Source organism: Rana temporaria, chromosome 5, assembly GCF_905171775.1.
Source record: "Rana temporaria chromosome 5, aRanTem1.1, whole genome shotgun sequence".
Classification (NCBI taxonomy): domain Eukaryota; kingdom Metazoa; phylum Chordata; class Amphibia; order Anura; family Ranidae; genus Rana; species Rana temporaria.
This window is the reverse complement of record NC_053493.1, coordinates 422,708,306-422,725,118: the sequence shown is the minus strand read 5'-3', so window position 1 is coordinate 422,725,118 and position 16,813 is coordinate 422,708,306. Positions and strand designations below refer to the sequence as shown.

Genomic DNA, 16,813 nt, shown 5'->3' with positions numbered 1-16,813 from the left:
AAAAACGTTGCCCTGCGCCTCCGTAAATAATGCGCAATTCTACCTGAATCCGGGCCAATGTTACTTTGTATCTCCCGTCTGTCTCAGCCCCTCCCACAGTGGTGAGATCTCCTGCAGTAGTTTGTGTCTCTGCCCCTCCCACAATGGTGAGATCTCCTGCAGTAGTTTGTGTCTCTGCCCCTCCCACAATGGGGAGATTTCCTGCAGTAGTTTGTGTCTCTGCCCCTCCCACAATGGTGAGATCTCCTGCAGTAGTTTGTGTCTCTGCCCCTCCCACAATGATGAGATTTCCCTGCAGTAGTTTGTGTCTCTGCCCCTCCCACAATGGGGAGATTTCCTGCAGTAGTTTGTGTCTCTGCCCCTCCCACAATGGTGAGATCTCCTGCAGTAGTTTGTGTCTCTGCCCCTCCCACAATGGTGAGATTTCCTGCAGTAGTTTGTGTCTCTGCCCCTCCCACAATGGGGAGATTTCCTGCAGTAGTTTGTGTCTCTGCCCCTCCCACAATGAGGAGATTTCCCCGCAGTAGTTTGTGTCTCTGCCCCTCCCACAATGATGAGATTCCCTGCAGTAGTTTGTGTCTCTGCCCCTCCCACAATGATGAGATTTCCTGCAGTAGTTTGTGTCTCTGCCCCTCCCACAATGGGGAGATTTCCCTGCAGTAGTTTGTGTCTCTGCCCCTCCCACAACGGAGAGATTTCCTGCAGTAGTTTGTGTCTCTGCCCCTCCCACAACGGAGAGATTTCCTGCAGTAGTTTGTGTCTCTGCCCCTCCCACAATGGGGAGATTTCCTGCAGTAGTTTGTGTCTCTGCCCCTCCCACAATGGGGAGATTTCCTGCAGTAGTTTGTGTCTCTGCCCCTCCCACAATGAGGAGATTTCCTCGCAGTAGTTTGTGTCTCTGCCCCTCCCACAATGAGGAGATTTCCTCGCAGTAGTTTGTGTCTCTGCCCCTCCCACAATGATGAGATTCCCTGCAGTAGTTTGTGTCTCTGCCCCTCCCACAATGAGGAGATCTCCTGCAGTAGTTTGTGTCTCTGCCCCTCCCACAATGAGGAGATCTCCTGCAGTAGTTTGTGTCTCTGCCCCTCCCACAATGGGGAGATCTCCTGCAGTAGTTTGTGTCTCTGCCCCTCCCACACTGGTGAGATTTCCTGCAGTAGTTTGTGTCTCTGCCCCTCCCACAATGGGGAGATTTCCTGCAGTAGTTTGTGTCTCTGCCCCTCCCACAATGGGGAGATTTCCTGCAGTAGTTTGTGTCTCTGCCCCTCCCACAATGATGAGATTCCCTGCAGTAGTTTGTGTCTCTGCCCCTCCCACAATGGGGAGATTGCCTGCAGTAGTTTGTGTCTCTGCCCCTCCCACAATGGTGAGATTTCCTGCAGTAGTTTGTGTCTCTGCCCCTCCCACAATGGGGAGGTTTCCTGCAGTAGTTTGTGTCTCTGCCCCTCCCACAATGGTGAGATTTCCTGCAGTAGTTTGTGTCTCTGCCCCTCCCACAATGGTGAGATTTCCCTGCAGTAGTTTGTGTCTCCGCCCCTCCCACAATGATGAGATTTCCTGCAGTAGTTTGTGTCTCTGCCCCTCCCACAATGGTGAGATTTCCTGCAGTAGTTTGTGTCTCTGCCCCTCCCACAATGGAGAGATTTCCTGCAGTAGTTTGTGTCTCTGCCCCTCCCACAATGGTGAGATTTCCTGCAGTAGTTTGTGTCTCTGCCCCTCCCACAATGGAGAGATTTCCTGCAGTAGTTTGTGTCTCTGCCCCTCCCACAATGGTGAGATTCCCTGCAGTAGTTTGTGTCTCTGCCCCTCACACAATGGGGAGATTTCCTGCAGTAGTTTGTGTCTCTGCCCCTCCCACAATGGTGAGATTCCCTGCAGTAGTTTGTGTCTCTGCCCCTCACACAATGGGGAGATTCCCTGCAGTAGTTTGTGTCTCTGCCCCTCCCACAATGGGGAGATTTCCTGCAGTAGTTTGTGTCTCTGCTCCTCCCACAATGAGATTTCCTGCAGTAGTTTGTGTCTCTGCCCCTCCCACAATGGTGAGGTTTCCTGCAGTAGTTTGTGTCTCTGCCCCTCCCACAATGGTGAGATTTCCTGCAGTAGTTTGTGTCTCTGCCCCTCCCACAATGGTGAGGTTTCCTGCAGTAGTTTGTGTCTCTGCCCCCCCCCGGGATCGGAGCACGAGGCACCGTCTGCTTCCCACCAAGAACAGCTGGCCGGGGCATTGTGAGGACATGACACCCATTAGAAGGACACTGAGGAGGTCCGGGGACCCCCATCCGTCCCTCCCCCACCCGGGACAATGCTGGGATTGAGGCCAACCGGACGGGACTCTGGTGTCAGTCCGGAAACGTCCTCAATTATCCCCCCAAATCCGGAGTCATTATCCCCGACTGACCGTCTGAGCCCAACAAAGACTCTTCTATGGGCCCCCCCCCCCCCCCCCAATCCATTATTAGACTGACTCCGCCTCGTATCTTCCTTGTATTCTGCCATGGCTGAAGATGGATGACGTGATACAGGTTCAATGGTCTTCATGAGGAATGATTCTGGATCCTTGCCCAAACTCACACAAGCGAGTCCACCAGGGAAGCTGTCATTGAGGCCAAGACATTCCCAACCCCACAGCCATGGGCTATGGCTGAACACAAATGACCCAGTACAGGTTGCATGTTCCTCATTAGGGATGATCCTGGATCCTTGTCCAAAACCACATGAGCGAGCCCGCCAGGGAAGCTGTCATTTAATATGGGCCAGTCATCTGCAGCCAAGGCATTCCCAATCTGCAGCCACAAGCCATGGCTGAAGATGGATGACGTGATACAGGTTGAATGTTCTTCACGAGGAATGATCTCGGATCTTTGCCCAAACCCACACAAGCGAGTCCACCAGGGAAGCTGTCATCTGCGGCCAAGGAATTCCCAACCCTGTAGCCACAAGCCTTGGTTAAAATTGAATCACCCAGTACAGGTTGAATGTTCCTCATTAGGGATGATCCTGGATCCTTGTCCAAACCCACATGAGCGAGCCCGCCAGGGAAGCTGTCATTTAATATGGAACAGTCATCTGTGGCCAAGGCATTCCCAATCCGCAGCCACAAGCCATGGCTGAAGATGGATGACGTGATACAGGTTGAATGGTCTTCATGAGGAATGATCTCGGATCCTTGTCCAAACCCACATGAGCGAGCCCACCAGGGAAGCTGTCATTGCAGTCAAGGCATTCAGAACCCCACAGCCACAAGCCATGGTTAAAATTGAATGACCCAGGGCAGGTTGAATGTTTCTCATTAGGGATGATTTTGGATCCTTGTCCAAACCCACATGAGCGAGCCCACCAGGGAAGCTGTCATTTAATATGGAACAGTCATCTGTGGCCAAGGCATTCCCAATCCGCAGCCACAAGCCATGGCTGAAGATGGATGACGTGATACAGGTTGAATGGTCTTCATGAGGAATGATCTCGGATCCTTGTCCAAACTCACACAAGCGAGTCCACCAGGGAAGCTGTCATCTGCGGCCAAGGCATTCCCAACCCCACAGCCACAAGCCATGGTTAAAATTGAATGACCCAGGACAGGTTGAATGTTCCTCATTAGGGATGATTCTGAATCCTTGTCCAAACCCACATGAGCGAGCCCACCAGGGAAGCTGTCACTATATATGAACCAGTCATATTGTGGCCAAGGCATTCCCAACCCCACGTGCCATGTGCTATGGCTGAAGACGAATGACCCAGCAAAGGTTGAATGTCCCTCATTAGGGTAATCTTGGATCTTCATCCAAACCCACATGAGTGAGCCCACCAGGGAAGCTGTCACTGCGGCCAAGGAATTCCCAACACTTTTCAGATATTTATTTGTATCATTTTCCTTCCACTTCGCAATCATGTGACACTTTGTGTCTCTCACATAAAATCCCAATAAAATACATTCATGTTTTTGGTTGTCACGTGACAAAAGGTGGGGAATGTTGAGGGGTATGAATACTTTTTCCAGGCTCTGTATCTACAAAGAGGTGTTATCGGTGGGGGCGGAGACTCGTTAATGAAGTCGCTGCGCTCGTTAGTCGGGGGGGGGGTCACCTTTCAGGAGATGACAATGGGATTAGCGCCGCCGCCGTCGGAACGGAACTGATTTTATTAAAGGGATTGGACGGAGTTCAGTGCTAGTCGCCGTGCCAAGCTGGCCCCTGGGAACGTGCGGCGCTGGTTTGGGGGGGATAATCCGGAACTCCAGATGGCACCTCGGCGGTCAGCAGACGGAGCCGCCCGTCCTCGGGGACGGCTAATTGGCTTAATCATGTGATGACAGATGGAGGCGAATGCCTATGCAGGGCGATGATCCCTTACTGGTTGTCCATGCGGGGGGCGCTGTGTACTGATCACTCAGAATAAAGTCCATTATATACAATAGAAGAGATTGATTGGTTCCTCATCCTCCTCCTCCTCCGATACAATGTATATAAAGATATATCTTTATGGGGAGATGATGTAATAGAAATAAGGGGTGACAGGTCCTCTTTATGGGGAGATGATGTAATAGAAATAAGGGGTGACAGGTCCTCTTTATGGGGAGATCATGTAATAGAAATAAGGGGTGACAGGTCCTCTTTATGGGGAGATCATGTAATAGAAATAAGGGGTGACAGGTCCTCTTTATGGGGAGATTATGTAATAGAAATAAGGGGTGACAGGTCCTCTTTATGGGGGAGATCATGTAATAGAAATAAGAGGTGACAGGTCCTCTTTATGGGGAGATCATGTAATAGAAATAAGGGGTGACAGGTCCTCTTTATGGGGGGATCATGTAATAGAAATAAGAGGTGACAGGTCCTCTTTATGGGGAGATCATGTAATAGAAATAAGGGGTGACTGGTCCTCTTTATGGGGAGATCATGTAATAGAAATAAGGGGTGACAGTTCCTCTTTATGGGGGAGATCATATAATAGAAATAAGAGGTGACAGGTCCTCTTTATGGGGAGATCGTGTAATAGAAATAAGGGGTGACAGGTCCTCTTTATGGGGGAGATCATGTAATAGAAATAAGAGGTGACAGGTCCTCTTTATGGAGAGATCGTGTAATAGAAATAAGGGGTGACAGGTCCTCTTTATGGGGGAGATCATGTAATAGAAATAAGGGGTGACAGGTTCTCTTTATGGAGATCTCATGTAATAGAAATAAGGGGTGACAGGTTCTCTTTATGAGGAGATCATGTAATAGAAATAAGGGGTGACAGGTCCTCTTTATGAAGGAGATCATGTAATAGAAATAAGGGGTGACAGGTCCTCTTTATGAGGAGATCTTGTAATAGAAATAAGGGGTGACAGGTTCTCTTTATGAGGAGATCTTGTAATAGAAATAAGAGATGACAGGTCCTCTTTATGGAGATCAATTATACAAATAATATCGTTAATCACAACAGATAATAATATTTACACATACTATCCCCCCGAGACCCCTCCCATCTCCATCGCTATCACACCAATCAGCACAAAACTCGAACAAAATACCTCAGTCCCCCTCCCCTCCCCCTCCCCCTCCCCTCCCCCGTCCCAATTAGGGTGAGAGTCGCAGCTTACAAAAGCGTTAATTATTTCCAACAAAATCTCCCCGGTGTGTAATTAGAGGATTTGTTTTTTTTGTTTTTTTTATATTTACAAACCCAGACGGTGTTCTGGGGTAACCCGTTCAGTACCAGGCATGTCCCGCAGGGCCGGGTCCGCTAAATACAGCTACAGCTACTGATGGCAGGGGATCCGCGTGGGCGTGGCCTGTGGGCGTGGCCTCTGAGGAGGGCTGGAGAGATAGAAGCTTTCCAAGTGGGCAAGGTGGAAGGAGGGCCAGGGCCAACGTCCCAGGAATATTTTACATGTTTGGGTGTGATCGGCTTATATTATTATTTTATATTATTATTATAATTGACCTCCACTGACCACATCCTCCCTTCTTCATCATTCACCCGCCTGAAGGCAGGTGAATGATGAAGAAGGGAGGGTGTGGTCATTGAAGAAGGGTGGGTGATGAAGAAGAAGAGAGGACAGGGTCAGTGGTGGTCAGTGAAGATGGATGTATGATGAAGAAGGGGTGGCGTGGTCAGTTGTGGTCAGTGAAGATGGGTGGATGATGATGAAGGGGTGGCGTGGTCAGTTGTGGTCATAGAAGGGTGGATGATGATGAAGGGGTGGCGTGGTCAGTTGTGGTCATAAAAGGGTGGATGGTGAAGAAGGGGTGGCGTGGTCAGTGGTGGTCAGTGAAGATGGGTGGATGATGAAGAAGGGGTGGCGAGGTCAGTTGTGGTCAGTGAAGATGGGTGTATGATGAAGAAGGGGTGGCGTGGTCAGTTGTGGTTATAGAAGGGTGGATGGTGAAGAAGGGGTGGCGTGGTCAGTGGTGGTCAGTGAAGATGGGTGGTGGATGAAGAAGAGGTGGCATGGTCAGTTGTGGTCAGTGAACATGGGTGGATGATGAAGAAGGGCTGGCGTGGTTAGTTGTGGTCAGTGAAGGTGGGTGGATGATGATGAAGAAGGGGTGGCGTGGTCAGTGAAGATGGGTGGATGATGAAGAAGGGTGGCGTGGTCAGTGAAGATGGGTGTATGATGAAGAAGAGGTGGCGTGGTCAGTTGTGGTCAGTGAAGGTGGGTGGATGATGATGAAGAAGGGTGGCGTGGTCAGTTGTGGTCATAGAAGGGTGGATGATGAAGAAGGGGTGGCGTGGTCAGTTGTGGTCAGTGAAGGTGGGTGGATGATGAAGAAGGGGTGGTGTGGTCAGTTGTGGTCAGTAAAGGTGGGTGGATGATGATGAAGAAGGGGTGGCGTGGTCAGTTGTGGTCAGTGAAGGTGGATGATGATGAAGAAGGGGTGGCGTGGTCAGTTGTGGTCATAGAAGGGTGGATGATGAAGAAGGGTTGGTATGGTCAGTTGTGGTCAGTGAAGGTGGGTGGATGATGATGAAGAAGGGGTGGCGTGGTCAGTTGTGGTCAGTGAAGGTGGGTGGATGATGATGAAGAAGGGGTGGCGTGGTCAGTTGTGGTCAGTGAAGATGGGTGGTGGATGAAGAAGGGGTGGCGTGGTCAGTTGTGGTCAGTGAAGGTGGGTGGATGATGATGAAGAAGGGGTGGCGTGGTCAGTTGTGGTCGGTAAAGGTGGATGATGAAGAAGGGGTGGCGTGGTCAGTTGTGGTCAGTGAAGGTGGGTGGATGATGAAGAAGGGGTGGCGTGGTCAGTTGTGGTCGGTGAAGGTGGATGATGAAGAAGGGGTGGCGTGGTCAGTTGTGGTCAGTGAAGGTGGGTGGATGATGAAGAAGGGGTGGCGTGGTCAGTTGTGGTCGGTGAAGGTGGATGATGAAGAAGGGGTGGCGTGGTCAGTTGTGGTCAGTGAAGATGGGTGGATGATGAAGAAGGGGTGGCGTGGTCAGTTGTGGTCATAGAAGAATGGATGATGAAGAAGGGGTGGCGTGGTCAGTTGTGGTCATAGAAGAATGGATGATGAAGAAGGGGTGGCGTGGTCAGTTGTGGTCAGTGAAGATGGGTGGATGATGAAGAAGGGGTGGCGTGGTCAGTTGTGGTCATAGAAGGGTGGATGATGAAGAAGGGGTGGCGTGGTCAGTTGTGGTCATAGAAGGGTGGATGATGATGAAGAAGGGGTGGCGTGGTCAGTGGTGGTCAGTGAAGATGGGTGGATGATGAAGAAGGGGTGGCGTGGTCAGTGGTGGTCAGTGAAGATGGGTGGATGATGAAGAAGGGGTGGCGTGGTCAGTGGTGGTCAGTGAAGATGGGTGTATGATGAAGAAGGGTAGCGTGGTCAGTTGTGGTCAGTGAAGGTGGGTGGATGATGATGAAGAAGGGGTGGCGTGATCAGTGAAGATGGGTGGGTGATGAAGAAGGGGTGGCGTGGTCAGTGAAGATGGGTGGGTGATGAAGAAGGGGTGGCGTGGTCAGTTGTGGTCAGTGAAGGTGGGTGGAGGATGAAGAAGGGTGGCGTGGTCAGTTGTGGTCAGTGAAGATGGGTGGATGATGAAGAAGGGGTGGCGTGGTCAGTGGTTGCCGATAAAGTTGGAAGGATGAAGAAGATGAACATGCCGCACCCCCTTGTTCCTCACGGTTGTGGTTGCCTTGGCTTTGTGTTTCTCTCGGATTTGGTGGAGAATGCGGGTCGCGGGCATAAGGAGGGAATCCCGGACTGACCTCCACCTCACCCCGGCTTCCTTCACCCCCTCCCCCTCCTGTATTATGTTGGTATGTGAAGAATCTGCATCAGCCTGGCATGAGTTCTAGTCCAGAGATAAGCCAATAAACCACATGAAAAGCCGGCATTACCGGGCGAGATCCGGAAAGTTGCCAGCTACCAATACGCAGCTAATTTCTGTTTACAGTCTGATTGTATGTGGCCAACTACAGGACAACCATCAGTCTTAATTGTTGTGCTGTAGAGCTCACTGGCGCCCCCATCCATACAGTAAACTGCTGCACCCAGGGCAGCTTCCCCTCCTGCCCCCCCCCCCCCATGGCTCAGTAGCCCGTACAATCTGATTGTATGTGGCCAACTACAGGACAACCATCTGTCCCGATGGTTGACCTGTAGAGCTCACTGGCGCCCCCATCCATACAGTAAACTGCTGCACCCAGGGCAGCTTCCCCTCCTGCCCCCCCCCCCATGGCTCAGTAGCCCGTACAATCTGATTGTATGTGGCCAACTACAGGACAACCATCTGTCCCGATGGTTGACCTGTAGAGCTCACTGGCGCCCCCATCCATACAGTAAACTGCTATGCCCAGGGCAGCCGTCCCCTCCTGCCCACCCCTTGACCCAGGCCCTGGTGCGATGGAAACCATGGCTCAGTAGACCGTACAATCTGATTGCATGTGGCCAACTACAAGACAACCATCAGTCCCGATGGTTGCCCTGTAGAGCTCACTGGCGCCCCCATCCATACAGTAAACCGCTATGCCCAGGGCAGCTTCTCCTCCTGCCCACCCCTTGACCCAGGCCCTGGTGCGATGGAAACCATGGCTCAGTAGACAGTACAATCTGATTGTATGTGGCCAATTACAGGACAACCATCAGTTGTAATGGTTGCCCTGTAGAGCTCACTGGCGCCACCATCCATACAGTAAACCGCTACGCCCAGGGCAGCTGTCCCCTCCTGCCCACCCCTTGTACCAGGCCCTGGTATGATGGAAACCATGGCTCAGTAGACAGTACAATCTGATTGCATGTGGCCAACTACAGGACAACCATCAGTCCCGATGGTTGCCCTGTAGAGCTCACTGGCGCCCCCATCCATACAGTAAACTGCTGTGCCCAGGGCAGCTGCCTCCTCTTGCCCACCCCTTGACCCAGGCCCTGGTGCGATAGAAACCATGGGTCAGTAGACAGTACAATCTGATTGTATGTGGCCAACTATGGGACAACCATCAGTCCTAATGGTTCTCCTGTAGAGCTCACTGGCACCCCCATCCATACAGTAAACTGCTGCACCCAGGGCAGCTTCCCCTTCTGCCCCCCCCCCTTGTCCCAGGCCCTGGTGCACTGGAAATCATGGCTCAGTAGACCGTACAATCTGATTGCATGTGGACAACTACAGTACAACCATCAATCCTGATGGTTGTCCCGTAGAGCTCACTGGCGCCCCCATCCATACAGTAAACCGCTACGCCCAGGGCAGCCGTCCCTCCTGCCCACCCCTTGACCCAGGCCCTGGTTGGATGGAAACCATGGCTCAGTAGACCGTACAATCTGATTGTATGTGGCCAACTACAAGACAACCATCAGTCCTAATGGTTGTCCTGTAGAGCTCACTGGCGCCCCCATCCATACAGTAAACCGCTACGCCCAGGGCAGCTTCCCCTCCTGCCCACCCCCCCTTGTCCCAGGCCCTGGTGCGATGGAAACCATGGCTCAGTAGACCGTACAATCTAATTGTATGTGGGGATACCATCAGTCCTAATGGTTGCCCTGTAGAGCTCACTGGCACCCCCATCCATACAGTAAACTGCTGCGCCCAGGGCAGCTTTCCCCCTTGCCCCCCCCCCCCCCATGAGCATAAATCCCACAAGAAATAATGTTAATATATACCGTATATAGATTATAAGCGCACTTACAATTGGAAGTGATGTTTCAGGATCCCCACCAGTTCTCCCACACGGTTTTCTCCGCCTAGCTCCGCCCTCTGCAGGCAGAACGCCATGTCGTCGTGTTTCTGGGTGTGCAGGACGATCAGCTGGTCCTGTCCGCTAGTCAGGCTCAGTCCGGTGACCTGCAAAACGAGGAAGAAACCGCGGTGAGGACAGCGCAGCAGCAGCGCCATCTTATGGTCATTTTTTGCGACGTGGCTCCCAAACAAAATTGGCGTCCTTTTTCCCCACAAATAGAGCTTTCTTTTGGTGGTATTTGATCACCTTTGCGGTTTTAATTTTTTTGCGCTATAAACAAAAAAAAAAGAGCGAAAACTTTGGGAAAAAAACCGATATTTTTTACTTTTTGTTATAATAAATATTCCCAATTTTTTATTTATATTATACACATTTTCGGTAAAAAAAATCGCAATAAGCGTTTATTGGTTTGCGCAAAAGTTGTAGCGTCTACAAAATAGGGGATAGATTTATGGCATTTTTATTAATATTATTTTTTTACTAGTAATGGCGGCGATCTGCGATTTTTTTATCATGACTGCGACATTACGGCGGACACTTCCGACACTTTTGACGCTATTTTGGGACCATTGTCATTTATACAGCGATCAGTGGGGTAGATTCAGGTAGCTTTGCCCCTTTTTTTTTACGGAGGCGCAGCGCACCGTTTTGCCGCTGCGCCTCCGTAAATTTCCAGTGGCTCCGTAAATTGCGTGTGCGCTCCGGAAAACTGCCCGGCGTACGGGCGCGTAATTTAAATGATCCCGCAGGGGGCGTGGATCATTTAAATTAGGCGCGTTCCCGCGCCGAACGTAGTGCGCATGCTCCGTCGGGAAACTTTCCCTGACGTGCATTGCGGCAAATGACGGCGCAAGGACGACATTTGCTTCAAAGTGAACGTGAATGGCGTCCAGCGCCATTCACGATTAACTTACGCAAACGACGTAAAATTTAAACTTTGCGACGCGGGAACGACGGGTATACGTAGCATTGGCTGCCCCTGCTGTTAGCAGGAGCAGCCTTACGCGAAACCGGACGTACGCAAACGACGTAACTTGCGTACGCAGGGCTCGCATAGGGTTGTGAATCGGCGTTAGTATGCAATTTGCATACTATACGCTGACCACAACGGGAACGCCACCTAGCGGCCATCGCAAGAATGCAGCCTAAGATATGCGGGCATAAGAGCCTTATGCCGCGCATATCTTAGGCTGCCGTCGGCGTAACGAGGTTCCTGAATCAGGAGCATTCGTAACGCCGGCGCAAGTAAGCAATTGCGCTGCGTAACTATGGTTACGTAGGCGCAATTGCTCTTTGAATCTACCCCAGTGCTATAAAAATGCACTGATTACTGTGTAAATGTCACTGGCAGGGAAGGGGTTTACCACAAGGGGGGGTTAAAGTAAAGGGGTGCTTATAAGTGCTTAAAGGGGTTGTGTTTTTTCACCTGGCACCTCACCGGCCCCCCCAAGCCTCCCCCCCCTCATTTTACTTACCTGACCCCCGTATTTCCCTCGGCGAGGACGCGCTGTCCCTCTCTACACGGGGTCCCAGCTCTTGATTGGATAGATTGATAGCAGTGCAGCCATTGGCTCCCGCTGCTGTCAATCAAATCCAATGACGCGGGCGCCAGGGGGGGGGGGGGCGGGGCCGAGTCCGCCATTCGTGTCTATTGACGCAAATGCTGGAGCGTGCCAGAAAGATATTCATCCCCCCGGGAGAACGCTTCTCCTAGGGCAGTGGTCTCCAAACTGCGGCCCGGGGGCCAGACGTGGCCCTTTGCTTGATGTTATCTGGCCCTTGGGGTGATTTTTTATACATTGGCACCAATGATGGGGCAGAATTCCTCCCAATGATGGGGCAGAATTCCTCCCAGTGACACCAATGATGGGGCAGAATTCCTCCCAATGACACCAATGATGGGGCAGAATTCCTCCCAATGACACCAATGATGGGGCAGAATTCCTCCCAATGACACCAATGATGGGGCAGAATTCCTCCCAATGACACCAATGATGGGGCAGAATTCCTCCCAATGATGGGACAGAATTCCTCCCAATGATGGGACAGAATTCCTCCCAATGACACTAATGATGGGGCAGAATTCCTTCCAATGACGGGGCAGAATTCCTTCCAATGATGGGGCAGAATTCCTCCCAATGACACCAATGATGGGACAGAATTCCTCCCAATGACACCAATGATGGGGCAGAATTCCTTCCAATGATGGGGCAGAATTCCTCCCAATGACACCAATGATGGGGCAGAATTCCTCCCAATGATGGGGCATAAATCACATAAATGATGGGGCAGAATTCCTCCCAATGACACCAATGATGGGGCAGAATTCCTCCCAATGATGGGGCAGAATTCCTCCCAATGACACCAATAATGGGGAAGAATTCCTCCCAAGGACGGGGCAGCATTCCTTCCAATGATGGGGCAGAATTCCTCCCAATGACACCAATGATGGGGCAGAATTCCTCCCAATGACACCAATGATGGGGCAGAATTCCTCCCAATGATGGGGCAGAATTCCTCCCAAGGACGGGGCAGAATTCCTCCCAATGATGGGGCAGAATTCCTCCCAATGACACCAACGATGGGGCAGAATTCCTCCCAATGACACCAATGATGGGGCAGAATTCCTCCCAATGATGGGGCAGAATTCCTCCCAATGATGGGGCAGAATTCCTCCCAATAATGGGGCAGAATTCCTCCCAAGGACGGGGCAGAATTCCTCCCAATTACACCAAAGATGGGGGATTTTTTACTCCTGATGGCCACAGTCCGGCCCCCTTAAAGTCTGGAGGACAGAAATCCGGCCCTTTGTTTAGAAAGTTTGGAGACCCCTGTCCTAGGGGGTTGTCTGATGCGGGCAGGACCCGAGAGAGCCGTCGAGGGACCCCAGAAGAGGAGGACCGGGGGCCACATTGTGCAAAAACGAGCTGCACAGTGGAGGTAAGTATGATATGTTTGTTATTTAAAGAAAATAAAAAAAACCGAGGCTTTACAATCACTTTAAGGCCTGAGAGGCCGAAACGCGTTGGGGGTGTGTACAGCTATTTCACTAGGTCTGAGAAAGGAATTCAAAAGTCATCAAACTAAACCCCTATTTTTTTTTTTATTACTTTTATTCCTATCACAAGAAACGTAAATAACTTTTAAATATGTGGGCGTGACCTACGTCTGCGTGAATACACGAGCGACTGGGGGCGCTTTAAAAACATTTTTTTTTTTATTATTATTATTATTTATTTTATTTTTATAATAATTCTGCCCAGGCTGTTACAAGTACGAGGATAATCCGTTCCAGGAGAATGCTTGTAAACCAAAGCACTCGCATATCAAAGCGAGTTTCCCCATAGAAGTCAATGGAAATGAAGATAATTCGTTCCGCATTGACTTCTATGGCATGTAATACCGCATGTGGCCAGAGGTGTGGGGGGGCGCCGGAGAGCCTCGGAAATACTCGGGGACAACTCGGCTGATCTCAGAAACCCTCGGAAAGTTTCGGGAACGGAGAACTGTTCCGAGTGTCACCGGCGCCCCCCCCGCACCTCTGGCCAAATGCGGTACTGCACACCCCATTAGCTTGAATCCTGCTCGTGTCGCGAGACAACACTCGCAAACCGAGTCACAATTAAGAAATTGCTCGTTATTCAAAACGCTCGTTAACCGCGTTACTCGTAAGCTTTACAGGAAGGAGCACAAAAGTCACCCGGGGTCATTTTTATTCCTGAGATGCTGAAGGTGGGGGGATGGGAAGGAGATATGCGCAGAGAAGAAAGGACCTTCTATGTGCGTTCCGAACGGCGAGCTCGCAGCGCGATAATCTCGTTAACTCATTATAGCCGTCCAGTGATCAGATTTAATCCAATATTCCTAATTTCTTTCAATTTCATTCCCCCCTCCCCCCAGGGGAATTTTCACGATTTGCGGTGAATTAATTACGGGCGGACTCAGAAGGCCGACATGCAAACACTTAAAATTATTTTTTTCTGACGGATGGCAACTCCATCCGGATTACGATTAGTGGTTGGGCGTTGAGGGTTTTGGACCACAGATGTCCCACGTCAAGGCGTTTTTTTCCCCCGCAGTTTTTTGCAGACACGGCGACGCCCTCTTCTCCATACAAAGGAAGTGTGACATCATAGAACGCAAAGTCCATGGCCCGGATTCAGAAAGGAGTTACGTCGGCGTATCTCCAGATACGCCGTCGCAACTCCGAGTGCGGGCCGTCGCATCTCGGCGCCTGATTCATAGAATCAGATACGCCTCAATGTTGCCTAGATACGAGCGGCGTAAGTCTCCTACGCCGTCGTATCTTAAGGTGCAATATTTACGCTGAGCGCTAGGGGCGCTTCCCAAGACTTCCGCGTCGAATATGCAAATTAGGTAGATACGCCGATTCAGAAACGTACGTCCGCCCGGCGCATGTTTTTTTACGCCGTTTACGTAAGGCTTTTTCCGGCATAAAGTTACCCCTGCTATATGAGGCGTACGCAATGTTAAGTATGGACGTCGGGCCAGCGTCAAATTTTCCGTCGTTTACGTAAGTCGTTCGCGAATAGGGCTGTGCGTAAGTTACGTTCACGTCGAAAGCATTGACTATTTGCGGCGTAATTTGGAGCATGCGCACTGGGATACGTTCACGGACGGCACATGCACCGTTCGTTAAAAACGTCAATTACGCGGGGTCACACTGAATTTACATAAAACACGCCCACAGCTTCCAATTTTGAATTAGGCGGGCTTACGCCGGCCCTTATACGCTACGCCGCCGTAACTTCGGGCGCATATTCTTTCTGAATACCATACTCGCCTCACAAAGTTACGGCGGCGTAGCGCATAGGAGATACGCTACGCCCGCCTAAAGATACACAATTGTATCTGAATCCGGGCCCATATCTGCATTCTCCCCCTGCTTCGGAGTGGTATGTTCCGGTGCAGTGGCGGCGCGTCCATAAAGGGCGCAGGAACAAAACTGCACCCCCCCGCCCCGCCACCCCTCCTTTCACAGCTCTACAGGGCCGCCATCAGGAATTTTGGGGCCCCTTACACAGCTTCAGGCAAAAAATATATGGGCCCGGATTCAGATACAAATGTGTATCTTTAGGCGGGCGTAGCGTATCTCCTATACGCTACGCCGCCGTAACTTTGTGAGGCGAGTATGGTATTCAGAAAGAATATGCGCCCAAAGTTACGGCGGCGTATCGTATAAGGGCCAGCGTAAGCCTGCCTAATTCAAAATCGGAAGATGTTGGCGTGTTTTATGTAAATTCAGTGTGACCCCGCGTAAATGACGTTTTTAAGGAACGGCGCATGCGCCGTCCGTGAACGTATCCCAGTGCGCATGCTCCAAATTACGGCGCAAATAGTCAATGCTTTCGACGTGAACGTAACTTTCGCACAGCCCTATTTGCGAACGACTTACGCAAACGACGGAAAATTAGACGCTGGCCCGACGGCCATACTTAACATTGGCTACGCCTCATATAGCAGGGGTAACTTTACGCCTGAAAAAGCCGAACGTAAACGACGTAAAAAATGCACCGGGCGGACGTACGTTTCTGAATCGGCGTATATACCTAATTTGCATATTCAACGCGGAAGTCTTGGGAAGCGCCCCTAGCGATCAGCGTAAATATTGCACCCTAAGATACGACGGCGTAAGAGACTTACGCCGCTCGTATCTAGGCAACATTGAGGAGTATCTGATTCTATGAATCAGGCGCCGAGATGCGACGGCCCGCATTCGGAGTTACGAGGGCGTATCTGGAGATACGCCGACGTAACTCCTTTCTGAATCCGGGCCATAATATATAGAAAAAAAAATACAAAAAAAGGGGGGTTACAATCCGGGCCCTGGGGACCTCTGGGCCCTTTAATAAAAAAAATAAATATATATAATATATTAAATATAATTTTTTTTTTTTATGCCTTCTGGGGCCCTGGGGACCTCCGGGCCCCTTACAATAAAAATGGGGTTGCCATCCGGGCCCCTGGGGACCTCCGGGCCCCTTACAGGTGTACTGCCTGTACCCCCCTGATGGCGGCCCTGCCGCTCTAATCCCCATAGAGAGATTCATGCATTGCATGAATCTCTTTATAGTCGCTGCTGATGCCCCCTATTCAGGTGTCCGGCCCCTTTTCGGGTACCTGAATTACAGCGGCGGGGGGGGGGGGGGGGGGTGGTTTTTGGAAGCGTCTGATTAGAGCGATTGGCTCTAATATGGTCCAAAAAATGTGAATAGCGGATGCAACGCTGGGCGTATTCACTCAGCTGTGTGTTAGCAAAGGGAAGGATATCCGCTTTGCTAACACTGACCCGCCTCTCAGCCAATCAGGTGCACCGGGTCTGTGTTACCTGTCACCTGATTGGCTGAAAGGACAGGTGCTGTGATTGGATGCCTATCAGGCGTCCAATCATAGGAGAGGAGAGAGGAGGAGCGGGCGGGAGAAGAGTCTTCCTCATCGAAGAAGAAATGGAGGACACCACTCGCCGCCTGCCGCCATCACCCGCAGCCCAGCCGAGACAAGGTAAGGGCCGGGCAGACGTTGGGCTTACAGGGGGCACAGTGGCAACGTTTGGGGCACAGTGGCAACATTTGGCGCACAGTGGCAGCACTTGGGGCACAGTAGCAGCATTTGAGGCACAGTGGCACACTTGGGGCACA

The 16,813-nt window shown here is 51.1% G+C and overlaps 1 protein-coding gene across 1 annotated transcript in view; it reads right to left on the bottom strand.

Annotated features, from left to right (window-relative positions):
- Nucleotides 1–16,813, bottom strand: part of LOC120941702 (unconventional myosin-Ig-like) — a 179,130-nt gene that overhangs the window by 26,510 nt on the left and 135,807 nt on the right. Inside the window, exon 21 of the mRNA XM_040355291.1 lies at nt 10,104–10,258. Coding sequence (XP_040211225.1) covers nt 10,104–10,258 — 155 coding nt within the window. The remainder of the gene's footprint in view (nt 1–10,103; nt 10,259–16,813) is intronic.